Source organism: Henckelia pumila, chromosome 2 (genome assembly GCF_033568475.1).
Source record: "Henckelia pumila isolate YLH828 chromosome 2, ASM3356847v2, whole genome shotgun sequence".
Classification (NCBI taxonomy): domain Eukaryota; kingdom Viridiplantae; phylum Streptophyta; class Magnoliopsida; order Lamiales; family Gesneriaceae; genus Henckelia; species Henckelia pumila.
In genome coordinates this window covers 85,136,282-85,139,299 of record NC_133121.1, presented here as the reverse complement: position 1 = coordinate 85,139,299, position 3,018 = coordinate 85,136,282, and the positions used below count along the sequence as shown (strand labels likewise).

General features: G+C 35.6%; 1 protein-coding gene across 1 annotated transcript; it reads left to right on the top strand.

The window, feature by feature from the left end:
* The first annotated feature begins 846 nt into the window (after positions 1–846).
* On the top strand, positions 847–1,853 carry LOC140877833 (uncharacterized). Its single transcript, XM_073281418.1, has 2 exons — positions 847–1,204; positions 1,666–1,853. Exons 1-2 carry the CDS (start codon positions 847–849, stop codon positions 1,851–1,853), a joined length of 546 nt encoding a protein of 181 aa, XP_073137519.1.
* The last annotated feature ends 1,165 nt before the right edge of the window (positions 1,854–3,018 follow it).

The window sequence follows — 3,018 nt, the reverse complement described above, 5'->3', positions numbered from 1 at the left end:
TTACCTTGGGTCAAAGGAAAAATAAGGTATTTCATACTATATACTATGCGAGTAAAACATTATATGAAGCACAATTCAATTATGCTACCACTGAAAAATAATTATGTGCTATAGTATTCGCGTTTCATAAAATTCACTCATACCTTGTTTTTTAAAAATTCATTGTATACACCGATCACTCAACATTAAAATATCTCCTTTCTAAGAAGGATACTAAGCCTAGATTAATTAGATAGATTTTACTGCTCCAAGAGTTTGACTTAGAAATAAAAGACAAGAAAGGTGTAGAGGATGTAGTGGTTGATCACTTGTCTAGGCTTGAATACATGATTGAGGAAAAGAAAAATAAAGTGGATCAGATAGATGATTGGTTCACGGATAAGCAGTTGTTATCACTTAAGGATTTCCCATGGTTAGCAAATTTTGTTAATTATCTTGTCACAGGCATACTTCCACCAAATTTATCATTTCACCAACGAAAAAAATTCTTATCAGACGTGAAATACTATTTTTGAGATGAATCATTTTTGTTTAAGATTTGTGCAGATTCAATGATACATCGGTGCGTGCCAAAAGAAGAGATGCATCTTATTTAGGGACATTGCCATGATCGTGAAGTAGGCGGTCACTTTGGACCGATAAAAATAGCGGCAAAGGTACTAGAATGCGGTTTTTATTGGCCTTATATTTTTAGAAATGCTCGTGCATATGTTATTCCTTGTGATCGATGTCAACGCACATGTAACATTTATAACCGTAATAAAATGGCTTTGAATAATATCATGGAGTGTGAAGTATTTGACGTTTGGGGCAAAGATTTCATGGGACCTTTTTCCCACATATTTTATGAAAAAATACATTTTGGTTGCGGTTGACTATGTTTCGAAATGGGTAGAGACAGAGGCTTGTGCAACTACTGATGCTCATGTGGTATTGAATTTTTTGAAGAAAAATATTTTTAATCGATTTGGCACACCACGAGCAATCATTAGTGACGGAGGTTCACATTTGTGCAATAAAGTATTTGAAAAACGTTTGGAAAAGTATGGTGTCATGCACAAGGTCTCCAGCCCTTACCATACCCAAACGAGTAGGCAAGTGGAGGAGTCCAACCGTGAATCAAAAGAAGTAAAGACAGTCAATACAAGTAAGAAAGACTGGTGTATCAGATTAGATGATGCTCTATGGGCATATCACACTGCCTGTAAGACACCTCAAGGAACTACACCATATAGGTTGCTTTTTGGAAAATCATGTCATCTACTGGTTGAGTTAGAACATAAGGCATATTCGAAAATTAAATCACTGAATTTTGATTTTACGGCTGCAGGTGAAAAAATAATTTTGCAATTGGACCAACTAGAAGAATTCAGGGAGAAAGCATATGATATGGCAATAAAATATAAGGATCAGCGCACCAAGAGGAGACACGACTAGAAAATCAAGCATCGGGAGTTCAAAGAAGGAGATGCATGGAAAACTCTCCAAAATCTAGCAGCCAGTGAACAGAGAATACTAGAATGGGTTGAGACCCTATATATATCATCATCACTTCAAGATGAGATTTTGTGTCTCTAAAGATGAAGGAGAGTATACTTCGCATAATTATAAGGAACAAGCGAGAAATGTTCAATCTAACAAGCTTAACTTTCTTTGATGATTCAGTTGTCATAAGTCAGCCTGAAATATATGTTTTAAATATTACCATGACTGCTCAATTCATACGTCAAGATCTACAAATGGCCACAACTGAAGATCAATATGATCCACCTCCTTCCACGGTTCAGTTCCCAGAGACCGACCAATTTAATCCAACTTTTGCTCTTATTCAAGTTGAACCAGCTCCAGCTTAAGCATCTGAAAATCAAGATATTTTGGCTAATGATCAGACCGACTTCAATGAATAAACCGACATGGAAAATTCTCGGCTCAATCCACCAGAGTAGTCTAATTCAATCACTGATATTGTTCCAACCTAGACTGTTCCAGCTTTAATCTCCTTAAGTGAAGATAATCTTACTCTTGAAAACTAGCCTGAAATTATGACTACTCACGATGATCAGTGGGCTCAATAGTCAGACCATTTGCATGAGTTACAACTCACATCCATGGATGAGGCGTTGCAATCTATTGGTGATACTGCTCTATCCACATCAGAGTCTATTCCTGATCCAATGGACTCCATTCTTCTTGTTATTCCATCTCTACTGCATGTGCATGATTTCTGATGAATTGGTTGTGAATGAACTTGCACTAGTAGTGGTTCCAAGTCCCCTTCATGGTCAAGACAACAATCAAATTAAAGATTCTACCTCTTCTCCCTCATCTTCTAGCCAAATTGAGACAACTGGACTTGTACCTATTCCTCCTCCACTGAAAAAGAAATCAGTGAACCTGCTATTGATCTGGCACCTCTTATCTCACAGCCTACTCGTCTGATCCTATAGAAACCCAATTTAGTCACTGCAACTCTCACCAAACTCTGAGGCTATTGTTGTGAAAAATGCTCGCAAGAGTACGAGTGTAAAGTTTAATATAGTGATAAAATCAAGTATCGATCCCACAGGGAGTAAAATGAAAATATTTAGTACTTGTAATTAAAATAGTCTAAACTTTATCTAGAAAAATCAAACTTTGAGAGATTTGCAATAAATAAAAATAATCAGGATGTTTTTGATAGCACGCACACAAATTTCAGATAAATATCAATCAGAGAAAAATGGTCTAGAGGTATAGATTTCACCTAGTTTCAACAGCAATCAATCCTAATTAATTAATCTTCATGAATTTCAATCAATTAATAGCCAAGAACACTTAAGTTTATTATTTCCCTCTCCCGAGCAACAAATAATTTTTATCAACTACAATTCAATTCCAATATCCCTATTAAGAATCTACTTGCAGTGATCTATCACAAAATAATGTTTTTTTTAAAAGCTCTGTTAAAATTATACACTCTCCCAAGCTGTATAAATAATTAACAGTGTATTTTCTATTGGTCCTATTCAAAATCTCCTC